Genomic DNA, 18,163 nt, shown 5'->3' on the forward strand with positions numbered 1-18,163 from the left:
TAACATAGTAAAATCCCTCATAGATAGGAAGGAGACAGAAGGGTATGTAACGGACAGATGCAACTCCTATGTTGAAAACCACAAACGATACTTTATTGTACGTCTCTGTTACCACACCCTTACTGGATATGAAGAGAAATACTAGGATGTAGGGCCCGAGAGACTAGTGGCTCTCTATAGGAAGGTAGACACCAGAGATGAAGGCGACAACGATGTGACAGAACTCTTTTCATCCACACTGGAAGTATTCCGTCACCTCATAGAACAAGGACGGATAGATAGGGACAGGACATCTAAAACAGCAGGACCCCCGGTAGAAAAACCAGATAGCATGATGCCGATAAAAGAAGCTACCCCTTATTGGGTTCCTCCTAGAGGACAAGGGACTCATGACGATATGAACCATCAAGACGCTAGAGGAAGGGTGGTCTACAATTGGGTGTATCAGCCATGGGACAGACAGGACATCTCGACGTTCCATAAATCTTTGCCGGATTTACGAAAGAACCCCACCGCCTTTTACACCGAGCTAGGTACCGCTTTGGGATCAACAATAATGACACTTGCCGACATAGACTTGTTCTTCGAGTTATGTTTGCCAGCAGATGGTTCATACGAGTGACCACCACTCAGTCCTGAAGCAGTCTGGTTCACACAATATACCGCTACTCAGCCCTGGTGCGCGTCTGTCCTTCACACTCAGGCATGAAGTGGCCTGGTGCCCTACGAAAGAAAGCAACGGATGCACCAAAAAGTGCTTTTTAGTAATTGGAGCGGCCCAGCAGCAAATGGCAGCAGCCCAGCCCATAAAAAATGTAAAATGCCGATGCGCAGCCATACGCAGTGGGCGCGCTGCTCGTTCACCACTGGTGTGACAAATGCAAGCCTGTCTGCTCCTGGAGTGCACTCAGCCCCAGGACCATGGTTTTTGGACTTTCCACCGCTATGTAACCAACACCCTCCTCACTCTCAACCCTGGACGCCATGCCGACCTGCCAGCCAGCATCACAGAAGAAGACCCATGGACCCTTCGCCTGCCGGAACTACAACCACGTCTTCACCCACACCAACAGGCCAGCTCCCCTAGCTACCCACCCGACCAATAGTGCCAACGACAGGAACAAGTGCATCCTCCTCAATGTGCAATCCCTCTACAAACACGCCATGGAAATCTGGGACCTCCTCGACGCCACCTCTCCTGACATCCCTTTCTTCACAAAACCCTTGACCAACCGCTACTCTGGACCAAACATCTCAATCCCCGATGGCTATAAAAAAAATCACACTGAAATCCTACCCCAAACTCCCAGGAGAACGCATCGCCATTGCCCACAAGAACAACCTCCGACTAACCACACACTCTAACGAAACAACAACAACCATCGAACACCTCCACTTCCAGATCCAGAACAACCCCAACACCACCCTCAGGAGCACCCTCATCTACACCCTTCACCGACGTCATTATAGACAACATCACACCCGAAGCTCTTGCATCCACCGACTACATCCTACTCGGCGACCTCAACTTGCACATAGACAACCCCAGTGACCAGAACACTGCCTCCCTACTGGAGAACCTCACCAACATTGGACTCTAGCAGCTAGTCACTGCACTGACCCACCAGTCGGACACTCGATAGACCCTGTTTTCTCTGCCAGCAGAGACCATGAGCTACAGCCACACCACCAAACTCTCCTGGATCGACCACCACTGCTTGCATCCCGCCTTCGCCACGCCCACTGTACACAACTACCCTCATCACCCCCCCATCGCTGCTGGGGAAAGGCCACTGAAGAACTTCTCATCAACTCCTTCAGCACAACCATTCCATCAATGCCAACTGACACCAACACTGCAGCACGCAACCTCCAACAATGGACTGGGCCACCACTATGGCACCCCTCAAGAAGAAACCAGGCAAGCAACACACCAAGAAAGCCAGTTGGTTCATTCCCACCCTCCACGAGTCTAGACGCACCCGCCGCCGACTCGCCAATAGTTGGAGGAACAACAAAATCCCAGAAACCAACGTTACCTTCAAATCCACCATCAACCCACACCACAATCCTCCTCAAAGCCACAAAGAAAAATGGCCTTCGAAGACAGAATCAACGCAAATGCACACAGCAGCAAAGAACTCTTTGCCATTGTCAAGTAATTTGCCAGGCCCAACAGCAAGACCACAGACGTCCCACCCTCCCAAGACCTCTGCAACAAACACTGCACCTTCTTCCACCACACTATCAGGCAGATCTATGACAGCTTCAACACCCTAGACCCTGCTACTATGCCAGCCTCCACCACACTCAATCACGCCACACACTGACAGACCATGCTCAGTAAGTATGGGCAAATTTTGCGGATCTGCGGTCTGCAAATTCGCGCAAAATCGCAAAAAAATCCGCAAATTCGTGGATTTTCCCGCAAACTCGCGGATTTTTTTGCGATTTGCACTCTACTCAACTGGAGTACTTTCTACTGGCTAATCAGTAAGTGCTACCTCGTTGGGTAAATGTATAGTGCTTTTCCTACACTGCAGCTGCGTAAAGGGCCAGACGATTTGTCTCCACTGACCATGTGTGCCTGTAACTTTGCCACCGTGCCAAAAGGCGCCGAGGTCCGTTGAGTGAGCTGTCCATCATAGTTGCGAAAGCGCGGGAAGACGTTTGATACCGCTAGTGTGTGGTGCGGGTCCAAACGGGCAGGGCTTCTATGCGTGTCAACATGCCTCTTGTGTATAAAGGGTCAGAGAGCGAGCAGGGCAGCAGGTGAGGAGAAAGCAGCCTCCTTGTCACAGGAACTACACGGGGATTGCGCTCGAGAAACTCATGGATTCAAAGACCTCCCTCGAGTATTACAGCTAATTTTCGACGGCAGATATGGGGTTAAAGCACACTTGCCGAGCCACGACCGTGCTCACTAATGTTTTGGGCTGATTAAAACGTTACTGAATTTGAGCTTCAACTCGGGTATCTGCTTTATTTATATCTGTAAGTGCTTCCTGTTGAGATTTAATTTTTGGCCCTCAGGAAGCACTTACAGAGTTAAGACAGGTGCCCGAGTTGAAGCTAACTTTGTAACCATTTTAGAATGGTGCTGGCAAGCTGCCAGAGTTGAAGTTGCTTACTTGCAAGTTGCAACTATTCTCTGACCCTGCCTCGGGCACCCGGCTGTTTAGGGTCAGGACAGGGTCAGAGAATAGTTGCAACTTGCAAGTAAGCAACTTTAACTCTGGCAGCTTGCCGGCTTCATCCTAAAATGGTTCCAAAGTTAGCTTCAACTCGAGCACCTGCCTTAACTGTAAGTGCTTCCTGTGGGCCAAAATCAAAATCCGCCCACGAGCGGATTTGCGGATTTTTCGGCAATTTCGCGAGATTCACGGGTCGCGAAATTGCTGAAAATCCGCAAATTTCACGAGCAGAACGGATTTTTGGCCCACACTTAATGCTCAGCTGGACCCCACTCACAACAGAGGACCCACTTAAGACCATGAAGAGCATCCACTCAGGAGCCCCGTCGGATCCTTGCCCATACCCCATCTTCTACAGAGCAGCCACAGCCATTGCCTTACTGCTTTGCAGCACCATCAACTGCACCGGCAAAACCGCCACCTTCCCCGATGACTGGAAACAAACTGAGATAAACCGCCTGCTGAAGAAGCTGTCCTCAGACCCGACAGACCTCAAGAACTTCAAACCCATCTCCCTCCTCTCCTTCCGGCCAAGGTCATCAAGAAGGCCATCCACGCCCAACTTTTCAAGTTTATCAAAGCAAACCATGTCCTGGACACCTCCCAATCCAGCTTCCGAAGAAACCACAGCACGGAGACCATACTCCTTACTGCCACCGACCACATCTGCTCCATCCTCGAAAGGCTCGAGACCTCAGCCCTGATCCTACTGGACCTCTCAACTGCCTTCATCACCGTCTCCCACTGCACACTAATAACGAGACTCCATAACGCCGGCATCCATGTGAAAGCACTGGACTGGATCCACTCCTTCCTCACTGGCCGGACACAGCGAGCTAGACTGCCTCCGTTCCTCTCAGAACCTACAGAGATCAGCTGTGGAGTGCCCCAGGATTCCTCCTTGAGCCCCACCCCCTTCAACATCTACCTGGCTCCACTTGCAAACATCATCAGAAGCAACGGACTCAACATCGTCTCTTATGCCGACGACACCCAGATGATCCTCTCCCTCACCAACAAAACCCACAGACACCAGAACTAACTCTCACAGCAGAATGAAGGGCGTCACAACCTGGGTGAAAGACAGCTGCCTCAAGCTTAACTCGGACACAACCGCAGGGCTCATCCTGGGTCCCAACCCTTCAGCCTGGAATGACCGCTGGTGGCCAGCCACTCTGGAACGCCCTCCCAACCCTCTGGACCATGCACGCAACCTTGACATCATACTGGACGCATCCCTTTCAATTAACCACCAAATCAAGGCAGTGTCCTCTGCCCAATTCTACACTCTCTGCATACTTAAAAAGACATTCTGATGAACCCCCACAGAATCCAGAAAGACTGTCACCCACACACTCATCACCAGCAGACGTGACTACGGCAACACACTCTACACCGGCATCGCCCAGAAACAGCTCAAGAAACTACAGAATGTTCAAAATGCTGCTGCCAGACTGGTCGTCGACATCCCTCGCAGCAGCCACATCACACAAAACTTCTCACAACTCCACTGGCTCCCGGTCAACAAGAGATTCACCTTCAACACCTCACACATTCCTACAAGGCTCTCCACAACATAGGACCAGCACATCTGAACCATCCCCCCGCATTCCATATTCATGCCACACATCTCCCTTCTGCTCAACGCGCCCTATCCTCCGTCCCCAGGATGAATATATGACGTTGCAACGCATGCGTCTACAATGCATGCCTTTACAACGCAGTCCGTACAACGGCTATGCATGGTAACAACAACGCCGTTGTTTTACTGACCGAGTTGTAATGGTACTGCATTGTACCGACTGCGTTGTAAACGCTGTTCCCCCAGTATCCACAAGATCAGAACCGGAGGAAGTTCATTCCCTACCTCGCTGCCAAGACCTGTAAGACCCTCCACCTCAGGCAATCCGCATCGCTGACCTATTTCAAGAAAGCTCGTAATCATAGGGGATTATTTTACTAGTGACAATAAACCAGAGTCTCACATATATTGTATCGGAACCCCTCAACCACACTTTCACAGTGCACGTTTTTCTTTGTTTGTGTGTTCAGATGGATAGTGTCATCATCGGGTTGTAATCACTTGCGGGTTCGGTTCTCCAAAGGCAACATGTTTCAGCCTAGACGTTGCTCTTGCGAGTCAGGTGGCCTTCTTCAGGACCGGTGCATTTGTGATCAGGAGAAACCTCAGCAACGCCTGACGAGACTGTCCTTAATTAAGGACTGCTAGTTTCTCCTGCAGACTATCAAGCAAAGTACAAAGAGACATAACCCATGTAGAGAACCCCGCCTAGAGTGCACAAGCACATTAAATGAGCAGAAGAGACAGCTATCTACAGAACAGCATTTCAAAATTGGACTGGAGTGAGCTGTATGTTTCTACATTGAGGACTACTACCTTAACCTCAGACCACATCAGTGCCACTAAGCACGTCCCTACAACCAGTTTAGTTCAGTTTAATAAATTGGCACAGTAATTAAAACCATTGCAATAAAATGTCATCTTAGCACTGTTACCACTTTTAAAGCAATGCAAAGCAAACCATCAAATTTCAATTCATTCACATATTACTGACGAGGCAGTCTAGTAGTTACTGTTGTAATCACGTGACAAGCTTCTAAACCCAAGGATGACATGATTTGGTGCAGAGACACTAGGGCAAAGTGCAAACATAGTCTGTGATAAGTTTTTGGGGAGGAGGAGCTGGTAGGGTGGGGGCAGAAGGGGGAGAAAGCAGATTGTCCAAGAGTCTCACATATTTCCTGGACCTTGAAAGCGCTTGAATGTCTGGGGAGGTAAAGCAGAGAGCAGATGCCTCCCAACATGTCCCTACAACCACACTGGTAAAGTTTAGAAATTACCTACTACATGCACCCTAGATATCAAATTTAGTCCTGCATTGACCCTGCCCCTACACCCAACCCTACTCCTTACACTAATCATGGCCCTGGCCTTGAACCTTACATTATCATGACCCTATTCATAGCAACATCTCTAGTCTTTACCCTTAACCTGACCCCAACAGTCTGACTTCCAAAAAGCTTATCTTATTCCCTGAACATCACTTACCCCAAACTCTAAGCATTAAACCACCGCCTAGCCTAATCCTGATACTAACCCAAAGGCTTACTCTTATTCCAAACTTAAGACTGACATTTACCTAAACCTAAACCTTCTTTTAAGTCCAACTTGAGACTGAGATAAACCTAAACATAACCCTTACTCTTATTCCGACCTTAAGACCGATATTAACCTAACCATAAACAGTACTCTTGTCCCAACCTTTAGGGCCCGATTCACAGAACTAACTTAAGACAAAATCCTAAACTTACTACTTTTGGTATTCACAGAAGTTAGGATTTTGTCTTAAGACAGACTTAAATTAGGATTTTGTCTTAAGTCTGTCTTAAGTCTGTTTTAAGACAAACTTAAAACAGAATCCTAACTTCTGTGAATACCAAAAGTAGTAAGTTTAGGATTTTGTCTTAAGTTAGTTCTGTGAATCGGGCCCATAGATATTAACTTAAACCTTACTCTTATTCCAACCTTAAGACTGCGATAAACCCAAACCTTACTCTAACCCTAAGCCTTATATCCTGTTCCTAATGTAGTCTAAGCCGTAACCCTACAGTCCAATGCTTGTTTATCAAAATCTTAAATGTAACCCTAAGCCGAACCCTAATTGCTCGCCTTACCATAAATATAACCTTTACCTAAACCTAACTAACCCATCGCTACCCAGAACCAAACCCTAACCAACCCCTATCTCTAAACTCTGTCCGTTATCCCTTACTGATGCAGTGACATTGTCTAGTGCGGGAATGTTGATGCAGTGCCTCCCATGTAGTGGAAGGCTGATGTAGTGTATTCTAGGTAGTGAGCGTGCGCCCTGGGGAGAAGCACGACTGAGCTGTGAGAAGCCAAACGAGTGCAGCAATGCGTAACCAGAGTGGAGTGCCCACCAGAGTGCAACGGCACAGGATGGGCTGTAGAAAACACCTAGAGAGAAGAGACAACTAGAATCGAAAGACTCTTTCTTCTAGATAGTAGTAATGTAACAGGGCAGGAGAGACCCCATTGATCACACAGACTCATAAATGGACTGGAGAGGCACCTTATACTACAGAGACACCTGACTGGACATAACAGGCACTCTATAGAGTAGAAACACATGACTGGACTGGCGAGACAGCCAATAGAGCAGTGGCAGCAAACTAGTCTGCAAAGACATTGAGTTTGAAGAGTGAGTGAGACACACACAGCCAACACTCACTTTCTCTCAGCCTCCCTCTCCACCATTCTCTACGACTGACTTCTCTATGAGGCACTAGCCAGATATGCCCTGGCCGACACGAAACTCACTCTTAGGTCAGACGCGGCTATGAGCCCTTACCTTTGACTGAGGTATTTGGGGGCGGCCCTTCCATGCGCAGGTTCCATGGAGGGTCCCCCTGGTTGGCGAAGTCCCTCATCTTCAGATAGCTGATGGTCAGTCGGATGATGGAGGCCTTGTCAAGCTGGCTGGTGATAGCAGCCGGCAGAGGCAGCAGCTTGGCCAGCTCATAGAACTCAAAGTTCTCCTTGCCTCGGCGGGAGCGGGCAGCATCCCTCGACTTCTCCTTCCGCAGCGCCTGCAAACTGCAATCAGAGAGAGGAGCCATAGTTAGCAGCCGCCATCTTGGATCAGTTTCCAGCATCTCACATGCGCGGATATGGCTGTGACCCGCCAGACAGACAGATACACAGAGCTATCACATACATTACAGGGATAGAGTGAGACACTCATACATGGAAGAGGTATGCACACACACTGGGCGAAATTTAAATTACACCAGCGTAATTTGAATCATTACAGGAATTTTGTGTTACCTTTGTCATGCAAAATTATATCGTTACGCTACTTTTTGTAACTACACATTATTTGCTGAAAAAATGTACAACAAATGGAGCAATTTACTGTAAAGATTTATTGCAAATGCACAGCAACAACAGAATGTGAGCAGGTGTTGTTTGTCATGCTTTGATTAAATGTGTCCTTGGTCCACAAACGTATGTGAGGATGCATTTTGCCCTGAAATATAGTACAAAATTACAGATCTGCCTTTTGTGTTTTATGTATAACTTAGCATGATTTTGATGAATTTTACGTAATTACATGCAAGCAAACTACGTAAATTTCACACTTGCCTAGTGCGCAGCTACTGTAGGAAAATCCACCTTTTTGCATGATTCTCCTCACATGCCTCTGCTGGATCTAGCTGCTTACTCTCACACACCTCTCGCTGGCTCACATCACCCTCTCCAACACTTCTTCTTCCTCTCACACACTTGTTTTATCCTCTCACACATCTCCCTCTGGCTCAAACACCTCTCTCCCACACTTTCCCCTTTTTCCCATGTCTGCCTCTCTTGGGTTACCCCTTCTTGCTGTCATTCCCTCCCACACCTGCTAGAATCTTTGGCCGACACCTGCCTCTCATCTTCCTCACTTGCCTCCCTCAAAACTCCCCACCTCTACACATCTCTCCCACCGTCACTGTCCTCGTGTCTTTCTTCCCATGTGTGCTTCTCTTTCGGACCCATGTTTGCTCCCCGCCTGTCTCTCCCTCTCATATCAGCTCGCCTCTCTCTGCCTCGTTTCTGTGCTCTCTTTTGGTCCTCAGTCTACCCCACCACTTCTCTTTCTCATCTCACACTTGGGTCTGATTACGATCTTGGCGGATGAGAGACTCCGTCACAAACCGGATGGATATTCTGTCCACCTTTTTACAAGTTCTATAGGACATAATGGAATTGTAATTTGGCGGACGGGATATCCAACACGTTTGTTATGGAGTTGCCCCGACCGTCAAACTCGTAATCAGGCCCTTAGTCTCTCATTTGCCCTCACTCGCTTGTACTTTGTAGACGTGGGCAAGACAACGAATTAACAGGGAGGGAGAGTCAAGGGTCTGGCTCGGCTCTGTTCAATACTGTAAAGTTTGTGTGCAAGTTTCAGATGGTTGTCACAAGGTCGCTCAGCACGCACTGTTGGAATGAAAAATACATTAAGGATTGACTTGTTTAATATTTAGCATTCGTGGCGTTTTTTCCACAATTTTAAAAATCTTACTTTCAGCAAACTTGGTCCCCAAAGTGAAAGCGCTATAAATAACAAGCAAAGAAGAGTGGAAGGGGGTGCAAACATTAAGCGCAGGCTGCAAATGCGTGGTACCCAAAGTGAAAACGAACCGTGCTACAAATAACAAACAAAGAGGAGTGTGAGGGGGTGCAAACATGGAGCGCAGGCTGCAAATGAAAACAGGCAGCTCAAGAGGAGTGGTGGGGGCGGGCAAAGGAATACAGCTGCCGCCCTGCGTGCCGCTACTCGGTCCAGAGAGCAAAGCGCTGTGGGAGTCAACATTCCAAAAAGAGGTGGGACATGCACCCACCTTTAACCATTTGTGTGCTTTCATTCTTGAAAGACACATGCAAAAGGCAATCGTATGCATGGGGGGAGTCAGACCCACACGGAGTAGTTTAGAGTAGTAACAAGAAGCCTCCCATAGAGCAGAGCATGCGCGCTGCGCTAGGCTCGACCTAAAAAGGAGGCTCAGTGAAATCAAATATTTGCTGAGGATCACACAGTTTCATCATGAGGGGAATCTGGGGTTAATCCCAGGATTTTTGGTTTCACATCGTGCAACTCAGGCATTAGATGGCTCACTCTTTCACACACCAGGGTACATCTAGGTCTGGGCAAAAATGTAACTACACCAGAGTAATCAGAGTAATTTTTGGAATTTCAAATTACTCTTTTGCTGTAAACTTACTGGAAATTAAACAATTCTACCTGTTTGTAATTATGAGTAATGTAATGTGGCCCAAACGTCCGAAAGCAGGCGTACAGGAACAATTAATTTAGTGTGTACGAGCTCCTCGCTGCTGCATTTAATATTCTGTTGCATTCAGCACTATCTCCGTGGTGCACAATGCATCCTCGGGCCACTTCTGGATGTGAGGGGGCATTGTGCAAGAAAGAAAATACAGATAATGGTGGGTTACGCTCCTTGCATAATTCTGTGTAATTTTGTATAACTTTATGTAATTTTGTTTAATTCTGCTGCAGCAAATTACGGGCCCGATTCACAGAACTAACTTAAGACAAAATCCTAAACTTACTACCATTTTGGTATTCACAGAAGGCACTTACTCATGTTGGTATTCATAGAAGGCACTTATTCTTTTCGGTATTCACAGAAGTTAGGAGTCCTAACTTTAGGACACCTGAATGCCTTTTGTGAATACCGAAAGTGTTAAAGTTAGGATTTTTCTCCGTTTAGGAGTAGTAAAGTTAGGACTCCTAACTTCTGTGAATACCGAAATGAGTAAGTGCCTTCTGTGAATACCGAAATGGTAGTAAGTTTAGGATTTTGTCTTAAGTTAGTTCTGTGAATCGGGCCCTCCATGAGTAATGCCTTCTCCTGGCTATCTCAAAGGTTAATGTTGGTCTTTCATTTGTAGTGCCTGGTGTGAAGTGTGGTGGCCGCGGAAGCCACGTGACGGGCTCGGTTTGTTTTGAGCTTGAGGATCCGAACGGGCCTTGAGCTGAGCCCGAGCCCTGTATCCGGCTCGAGTCGGCTCGAGTCTGGCTCGAGCTTCCCGTGGCTCGTCCAGCTCCAGAACGGTGCATGCCTCCTTCCCACTGTCTCACACCTGCTCCCTTTCTTCCACTCCACCAGTCTCGTTCACAGCTGCTCCCTTTTTCACATTTGATCCTCTCTCTCTGATCCAGCTCTTCTCTCCCACACACATTCACCCTCCCAGGCCTGCCTCTCCCACCCACACATACTCACAACCTCACCTCTCCCTCCCACACATACTCACAACCTCACCTCTCCCTCCCACACATACTCACAACCTCACCTCTCCCTCCCACAGATGCTCACCCTCCCAGGCCTGCCTCTCCCACCCTCACATGCTCACTCCCTCACCTCTCCCTCCCACACATGCTCATTCCCCCATGCCCACCCTTCCCTCCCACACATACTCACAACCTCACCTCTCCCACCCACACATACTCACAACCTCACCTCTACCTCCCAAACATACTCACAACCTCACCTCTACCTCCCACACATACTCACAACCTCACCTCTACCTCCCACACATACTCACAACCTCACCTCTACCTCCCACACATACTCACAACCTCACCTCTACCTCCCACACATACTCACTCCCCAATGCCTGTTTCTCCCTCCAACACATGCTCACTCCCTCATGCCCATCTCTCCTTCCCACACATATCCACTCTCCCACACCTGCTTTTCCCTCACACACATACTCACCCCCCACACCCACCTCTATCTCCGACACATATTCACTCCCCACACCCAACTCTCCCTCTCACACACACTCACTCCCCACACCCACCCCACTTCTCCCTCCTACACGTGCTCATTCCCCACACATGGCTCTCCCTCCCACATATGATCAGCCCCCACACCCACTTATCCCTCCCCCTTATACTTACTCCCCCAAACCTGTCTCCCCCCCCACACATGGTCACTCCCCTCCCCTCACCTGCATTTCCCTCCCACACATGCTCACTCCGGACCTGCCAACTCGCAAACCTTTTTCAAGATGTCAGCAGGGGGCGGGGCTTTAAAGTAGACGTGGCTTAGTGCAGAGCACAGTCCAGGTGCCTTTCAATTCACTGCCTCAAAGACCCACCTCAGAGCCCCGCCCCCTCACCGTGTGAGGAGGGGCCCAGAGCCCCCCTCACCGTGTGAGGGGGGCCCAGAGCCCCACCCCCTCACCGTGTGAGGAGGGGCCCAGAGCCCCGCCCCCTCACCGTGTGAAGGAGGGCTCAGAGCCCCCCCTCACCGTGTGAGGGGGGCCCAGAGCCCCGCCCCCTCACCGTGTGAGGAGGGGCCCAGAGCCCCGCCCCCTCACCGTGTGAGGAGGGGCCCAGAGCCCCGCCCCCTCACCGTGTGAGGGAGGGCCCAAAGCCCCACCCCCTCACCGTGTGAAGGAGGGCTCAGAGCCCCGCCCCCTCACCGTTTGAGGGAGGGCCCAGAGCCCCTCCCCCTCACCGTGTGAGGGAGGGCTCAGAGCCCCGCCCCCTCACTGTGTGAGGAGGGGCCCAGAGCCCCGCCCCCTCACCGTGTGAGGGAGGGCCCAGAGCCCCACCCCCTCACCGTGTGAAGGAGGGCTCAGAGCCCCGCCCCCTCACCGTGTGAGGGAGGGCCCAGAGCTCCTCCCCCTCACCATGTGAGGGAGGGCCCAGAGCCCCCCCTCACCATGTGAGGGAGGGCTCAGAGCCCCGCCCCCTCACCGTGTGAGGAGGGGCGGGGCTTTGAAGGGGGCAGAGGTTAGTGAAGAGCACAGTCTGAGGCTGGTACTCTTTTGTAACTTGCACACGTCACTTTTGTCTTGTAACACACTGTTTGCTACCTCTAACATTTTGTTTGCTTTTGATACTTGCACAAGTGCCACCATTGCCCACGTAACGTTTGTTCTTGTGCCTGAGTGTCTAGCATATATTGCAGTATATTACCTCTAAATGTACTCTGTTTTCTCTTGTAACCTGCACACTTGTCACTCTTTCCTCCTGTAATGCACTGTTTGCTACCTCATGTATTTTGTTTGCTCACAATTGTCACTTTTACCTCATGTAACTCAACGTCTGCTTTTGTAATTTGCTCACCTGTATTTTTCTGTTCCTATTGTGAAGCGCTCTGACGCCTTCGGGTAAAGTCCGCGCTCTATAAAAATGCATAAATGAACCTTTCAATTCACTGCATCAAAGCCCCGAACCCCCGGGTCCCACTGCCACAGCCCCCCTATAATCAAAAACAAATCTATTGTCCTGGGAGGTTTCACACCTGTAAAGGACATCGGCTAAGCAGAAACTCCAAACAATTAGCCGGAAATCTGCTCATGTCAGCAGCTTCCAGTTAATTGTGCGCCCCCCGTGTGATATTGGCTGCTCAGCGGGTGACCTTGTGATGGGAGCCGATCCCGTGTGACATGCAGCGGCACCAGGTGAGTTCAGAGGTATGTCTCTCTTCCAGACCTGTCGCTCCCCCTCACCTGCTCTTTCACCTACAACTGCCCCCAGTGACATAACACAGCCCCCCGCGGCCCCCAGGGTGGGAGGGCAAACTCCAGGGGGCAGGTTTACAATAACTGGCGCATCTCTGCATATCAGCAGGGATGCGGCAGTTATTGTGCGTCACGGCACCGCCTACATGGATGCGCTGCATTTACAATGCGGCACACCATGGGGCAAAAGCGGCACAGATGCGTGACGCATCTGTGCCGTAAAGGCGGCGCATTGCTGGAGTTGCGTCGCAAGCGCGACGCAGCTTCAGCAAGGCTCAGGGTGACCCTATGCCTAACATGCTGCATCAATCCTTACGCCTGCTTTAAGCAGGCGCAGGGTTTTGACGCAGCATGGGCTCTAAAGTGACTGAGTGAAATCTTGTAGATTTCAATCAGCCACTTTTAGGAGGCGTTCCTGCGCCGGAACGCCCCCCCCCCTGCGCCGGAACGCCTACTTCTGGCGCAGGGCTTTACAATGTGATGCAACTCCCAGATGCGTCATGTTGTAAATACCCTGCAGCATGGCGCCACTTTTGCGCCGCCGCTGCATCACAAAAGTGACGCAACGGTGGCATAAAAGAGGCGCAAGGGGCTTGTAAATCTGCCCCCAGGTACCTGGGGTGCCCCCTGGTACCTTGCAGGGTTCCCCCACAAGCTTTGGTATGCCAGTCCCTGCCCCCTCTCTCCCTTACCTTCTCTCATACATCTCAGCCCACCCTGTCTCACCCCTCCTCTCTCCCACGCATCTGCCTCTCCCTCCCACGCAGGCTTCTAGCTCCCAGATGCTTCTCCTCTCTGTCTCCCACACACCTGCTCCACCTCCCCATCACTCCTCTCTGCTACACTGGTCCCCTCTGCCCTCCTCTTGCTCCAGTCCCCAGGCCCCCCCCACCCGCGAAGAAGACACCTTCTTGTGCACAAGAGCCCTGGAGAGTGCGCTGAGGGCGGCGCAGGGGCCTGCGGCTCGGTCCGGGTTCAAAGCTCCCAGCGCTGACTCACCTGAAGACTTTGATGAATATTTGATGGGCAGAGCTCGCTGCCCGCACCCAGGATTAATCAGGAGTGGAGAGATGGGCAGCGTTGGTAGGCATGCATACATCAAAATCCATACGGCATGCACCGCCCACTATGGATCCGGGCAGAAGACAGCCAAGTTAAAAGACACTGTTCCTACATCCCCCCCCCACCCCCCGCTCTGGAGTAGCATCCCCCTCCCCCCGGTTCCATCAGAGCATGACTGAGTATTGATTGCGTAGAAAACTTTCCAAAAGTCTCACATGGCAGAAGTTGGTTCCACCCAAGGCGGAGGGCGCAGCCTGGCATGGGGCCATTTATGACCCCATGGTAGTACCGGCACCAGTATGCCGGGACGCTGAACACAACTTAAAGGATGTCTGCCCTTGAGAAGGTATCCGGCTCCCAGAGAGGCCCGCCCCTTCCGGTGACCAACTCAAGCTCAGCCAGGAAGGATGGGTACCATGGGGCTGCATCCCCCGCTCCTCGGTCTCATGGCTGGTGCGTGTGGCTGGAGGGGGGGGGGCTTGTTTTGTTCACACCACCCCCCACTTTTAGCATGGCAGCCGGTCCCTACCTTCAATGGTTGAGCCTGTTCTTTGGGCGGCATTTGATAATGTGCAGCATTTCTAAAATCACTGGAACAAGTTGACTCACACCCAGTTCAGCACAGCTGTCAAGCGGCCTGGGGCATAGATTCAAGGGGAGAAGGGGCGCTTGGGGTGTTATACCCCCCTAGTAAATGTCTTTTCTGATAAATAGTTGGGCACAGGTGCTTTCAGTCGGGTATTGTGAGATGTCTGTCACATTTCCCCAGGGATGTTTACACACAGACAGACAAAAACACCCACCCACTCTTTCCCTCTTTTTTTTGAAAATCCTCAAAATATTGACTATTTTCCAAAATATTGTATTTTCTCTCTTCCTGCCAATCAGCATTCCTCTCCCTTTCTTTTGCCCCTAAGGCCCCTCTCGTGCACTGCTTGTGTATAATGTCTGTCAGCCTGATTGTCGGAAAATCTGATGCCCCCCCCCCAATCTTACTGACCAAGCTATGCCCCTGGTGACACCTTGCACCAGACTTTGCTTTTTAGCAGAGAGCACTTTGGCCACTGTGATTTTTTAGCTCAAACTTTCCATGTTAAAAGTGAAACTACAGGTTCCAGCATGCAATTCTTTAGAACAGGACAACTCTGCCAGAGCGACCTGTGGTACAACCTCAGCAGAGTGGGAAACACGGTTTCCTGAGTGGGAGAGACTGTTTTGGAATTTGAAAATATCAAAATGTGCCATGGACATGAGTTGTCCGTCTTCAGTTTCTTATCCGAGGGTGTTCAGGCCGTGCCCTTCTGTAGCACTGCGCGGTGCCCTTCTGTAGCACTGCACAACACTTCTAAGGCAGACCTAGTGGGTGTATGAACAGGGTCACTTGTATTCAATACTACACGTGTCCCGCCCCTAACACCCAAGAACCAATGAAAGTGTTGATGGACACTGTGGGTAAGATGAGTTCTGACGCAGCGAATACGCATGCGTGAAAACGTGACTAACATTGTAAGGTTGGGAGCACGAATCAAGAATGCACAGAGCACCTTACAGGATCCCCATGGGCGGGGGCGTGGCCTCCTGAAGAACCTAGGAATATACCAACTGTTTGTACAGGAGCCTTTTGGAGACTTCTGCAAAAAGCTACTCTTAATTGGGCCACAAGGTTCCTTCCCTCATAACAGACCTGGAGCAGCAAAGATACTCAAAACATGGCAATTTTGAAGAAAAATACAATTTCGAATGAAGTATTCAAGGCAACAACCAAAATATAACATACGGGTGTCCTGCACTGGCTGTCCCCTATGATTGTTGTGAAAAAAACGTGCCAGGCTGCAGCACACATGGCTCTGTGCAGAGCTATCATGACAGCCAGGTACAACAAATGAACGTGCGAGGGCAATGACGAATAACAGAGTGCCTTTATGACAGGCTAAGACTTGTAAACTGCACTGACTACGTAAAAAAACAACATAAATCAGCATTTAGACTGGTGTCACGTCAGCAGAGTCGACACATCACAGCACAGCTTCTGCATTCGACGTGTTAGCCACAGTCTAACAAAAGGACTACTTGCTGCCTCATCGCCAACACCTAACGGGACAATGTAACCCTCCACACAGGATACCCTGGCCTTGATGGACACCCACGTGAGCCACCACAACCCGTGATAAACACATGGAAACCAATGGCTAACAGACTGAATTAAAGCGCCCTCTGTCTGACACGTGGCCTCTGGGAGCTGAAGCTGTCAGCAACACTCGGAAGGAGGTCGCAGGACTCCACCCCCCCCCCCGCCCCTCCCTCTCGTTCTCTCAGCAGCTGCCCCGGACGGGCAGGAAAAGGGCGGGAAATGACCGCCTGTCTCCAGGACCGTTCACCCCCGCCGTGTGCGCCTGGGCACAGATGGCGCCTCACTGCAGTGGCATTCCGCAGAGGGAGCCATCCAGGCCCCAGTGAGGGCACGCATCTCTCCATCTGTACCCTGGCATCACCCCTGGCACCGGAGTATCTGACTGTACCCTGACCCCGCACCCGCTGCCAGTGACTGTCTCTGAGTGCCGCCGGTACACTGACAGTACCCCTCTGTGCCTGTACCCTCACACCACACCCGCTGCCAGTGACTGTCTCTGAGTGCCGCCGGTACACTGACAGTACCCCTCTGTGCCTGTACCCTCACACCACACCCGCTGCCAGTGACTGTCTCTGAGTGCCGCCGGTACACTGACAGTACCCCTCTGTGCCTGTACCCTCACACCACACCGGCTGCCAGTGACTGTCTCCGAGTGCCGCCGGTACACTGACAGTACCCCTCTGTGCCTGTACCCTCACACCACACCCGCTGCCAGTGACTGTCTCTGAGTGCCGCCGGTACACTGACAGTACCCCTCTGTGCCTGTGCCCTCACACCACACCCGCTGCCAGTGACTGTCTCTGAGTGCCGCCGGTACACTGACAGTACCCCTCTGTGCCTGTACCCTCACACCGCACCCGCTGCCAGTCACTGTCTCTGAGTGCCGCCGGTACACTGACAGTACCCCTCTGTGCCTGTACCCTCACACCGCACCCGCTGCCAGTCACTGTCTCTGAGTGCCGCCGGTACACTGACAGTACCCCTCTGTGCCTGTGCCCTCACACCACACCCGCTGCCAGTGACTGTCTCTGAGTGCCGCCGGTACACTGACAGTACCCCTCTGTGCCTGTACCCTCACACCACACCCGCTGCCAGTGACTGTCTCTGAGTGCCGCCGGTACACTGACAGTACCCCTCTGTGCCTGTACCCTCACACCGCACCCGCTGCCAGTCACTGTCTCTGAGTGCCGCCGGTACACTGACAGTACCCCTCTGTGCCTGTACCCTCACACCGCACCCGCTGCCAGTCACTGTCTCTGAGTGCCGCCGGTACACTGACAGTACCCCTCTGTGCCTGTGCCCTCACACCACACCCGCTGCCAGTGACTGTCTCTGAGTGCCGCCGGTACACTGACAGTACCCCTCTGTGCCTGTGCCCTCACACCACACCCGCTGCCAGTGACTGTGTCTGAGTGCCGCCGGTACACTGACAGTACCCCTCTGTGCCTGTACCCTCACACCACACCCGCTGCCAGTGACTGTGTCTGAGTGCCGCCGGTACACTGACAGTACCCCTCTGTGCCTGTACCCTCACACCACACCCGCTGCCAGTGACTGTGTCTGAGTGCCGCCGGTACACTGACAGTACCCCTCTGTGCCCGTACCCTCACACCACACCCGCTGCCAGTGACTGTGTCTGAGTGCCGCCGGTACACTGACAGTACCCCTCTGTGCCTGTACCCTCAC

General features: G+C 51.4%; 1 protein-coding gene across 1 annotated transcript in view; it reads right to left on the minus strand.

Moving 5' to 3' along the window:
* NPAS3 (neuronal PAS domain protein 3) overlaps window positions 1–18,163 on the minus strand; it is a 1,515,755-nt gene that overhangs the window by 1,084,986 nt on the left and 412,606 nt on the right. Inside the window, exon 2 of the mRNA XM_078659389.1 lies at window positions 7,596–7,833. Coding sequence (XP_078515515.1) covers window positions 7,596–7,833 — 238 coding nt within the window. The remainder of the gene's footprint in view (window positions 1–7,595; window positions 7,834–18,163) is intronic.

Source organism: Lissotriton helveticus, chromosome 9 (genome assembly GCF_964261635.1).
Source record: "Lissotriton helveticus chromosome 9, aLisHel1.1, whole genome shotgun sequence".
Lineage (NCBI taxonomy): Eukaryota > Metazoa > Chordata > Amphibia > Caudata > Salamandridae > Lissotriton > Lissotriton helveticus.